The sequence below is a fragment of the Eschscholzia californica genome, unplaced genomic scaffold (assembly GCF_041429995.1).
Source record: "Eschscholzia californica isolate CP2 unplaced genomic scaffold, dmEscCali1.0.p SCAF_3, whole genome shotgun sequence".
NCBI lineage: Eukaryota > Viridiplantae > Streptophyta > Magnoliopsida > Ranunculales > Papaveraceae > Eschscholzia > Eschscholzia californica.
In genome coordinates, this window is record NW_028238420.1 from 15,459,370 (window position 1) to 15,460,906 (window position 1,537).

General features: G+C 40.7%; 1 protein-coding gene across 1 annotated transcript; it reads left to right on the forward strand.

Moving 5' to 3' along the window:
* Positions 1-654: 654 nt before the first annotated feature.
* On the forward strand, positions 655-1,212 carry LOC147548658 (uncharacterized). The gene has a single exon (XM_086668094.1). It carries the CDS (start codon positions 655-657, stop codon positions 1,210-1,212), a length of 558 nt encoding a protein of 185 aa, XP_086524220.1.
* The last annotated feature ends 325 nt before the right edge of the window (positions 1,213-1,537 follow it).

Consider the following 1,537-nt stretch of genomic DNA (forward strand, 5'->3'; position numbering starts at 1 on the left):
GAATTTGACCCACCTTTGACTTTGATTTATTCCTTCGTCCGGACTCCGATTTGACTTCCGTTTTCTCCTATGGACTCGTCTCGACCTCTAATTTTCAACCACACACTGACCTTGGCCAAATTACCAGAATTTCCTTGACTCCAAATGACCAAAATACCCTTTATGCATCTTTTCCTCGTTTTTAACCGTTTTTCACACCTAACTCTGCAAAAGACACCTAATCAAGAAAATCAACCATTTTATTATAATAAAGACTCGAAACCGACTAACTTGGCTAAATTAAACGACTTAGATGGGACGTTTTCATGACCCATCAGTTTCCTAGGTGGTTAGGGTTTTCTCAGAGGCTATACATACTGGCCAAAATCAAGAGAGAAAACACACAACTCAATTCGGCTATCTTCCTCTCTCTGTCTGCTCTAGCTTCGAGTTTGGCAATCTCCATTACTTTCTCTGTCAGTGCAAACAGAGGTGGTAAGCTGTGGTCAATCCTTGGGGAGTGAACGGAAACAGTAATTTGAACCAAGGTTACTCCGAAATCACTTTCAAGGCAGTGGCCTCCATACCACGACACAACGAAGAAAGTGTTTACTGTTCGATCAATCCATTGATCTACTCTATATTTCCAACAATTTGAAAGTGATTTTCTGATCAATGGTTGTTGTTAATCTCAAAACTCTACCTGATATGTCAAAGATGATCCCTCTTGATGGAACTAACTACAAGAGGTGGTCACAAAAGCTGCTTATCTTCTTCGAACAACTCGAAGTTGATTATATTCTGTTCAAAGATTTATCCACTGGTTCTTCAATCGACATCGATAGTACCCCTGTTAAGGATAGGTCTTCTACTTCGAAAGGTGATGTCGTCAAACAAGAAAAAGACAACAAAATTGTTCGAGGACATCTGCTGAATCATATGGACAACAAGTTATTCGACTTGTTTGTTAACTACAAATCTGCTAAGGATATCTGGGATACACTTGAAAAGAAATATGGAGCTGATGACGCTTGGAGGAAGAAGTACATCGTGGGAAAGTGGTTGCAGTTCCAGATCAAAGATGATTCCTCAATCATGGATCCGGTTCATGTCTATGAGAACCTGGTTGCAGAAATACTTGCTGAAGGTATGAAGATGTGTGAAATCCTTCAAGCTAATGTTCTGCTAGAGAAGTTTCCTCAATCCTGGAGTGACTACAGAAACCATCTGTAGCACAAGAAGAAGGACATGTCCCTTCAAGAGCTGATCAGTCACATGAGGACTGAAGAGGCTAATCGCCTCAAGGATAAGTTTGCTAACCTCTCTTTGAATTCCTCTACTGCTAACTTGGTTGAATCTGTTCCCTCTGGAAACAAAGACAGGTTAAAAACTAATAATAAGAAGAAGAAGTCTGGAAAGAGTAAGACAGAAGGAGTCAAGTCCAACTCTAAGATCCAGAAATCGAAGGGTCTCTGCTATGTCTGTGGAAAATCAGGACATAAGGCATACCAGTGCAACCAGAGGAAGGACCAACGCTCAAACGCTGTTGTACTGAATG

Excerpts from the sequence above, each read along its gene's own strand:
- LOC147548658 (XM_086668094.1), top strand. The coding sequence starts at position 655 with ATGGTTGTTGTTAATCTCAAAACTCTACCTGATATGTCAAAGATGATC.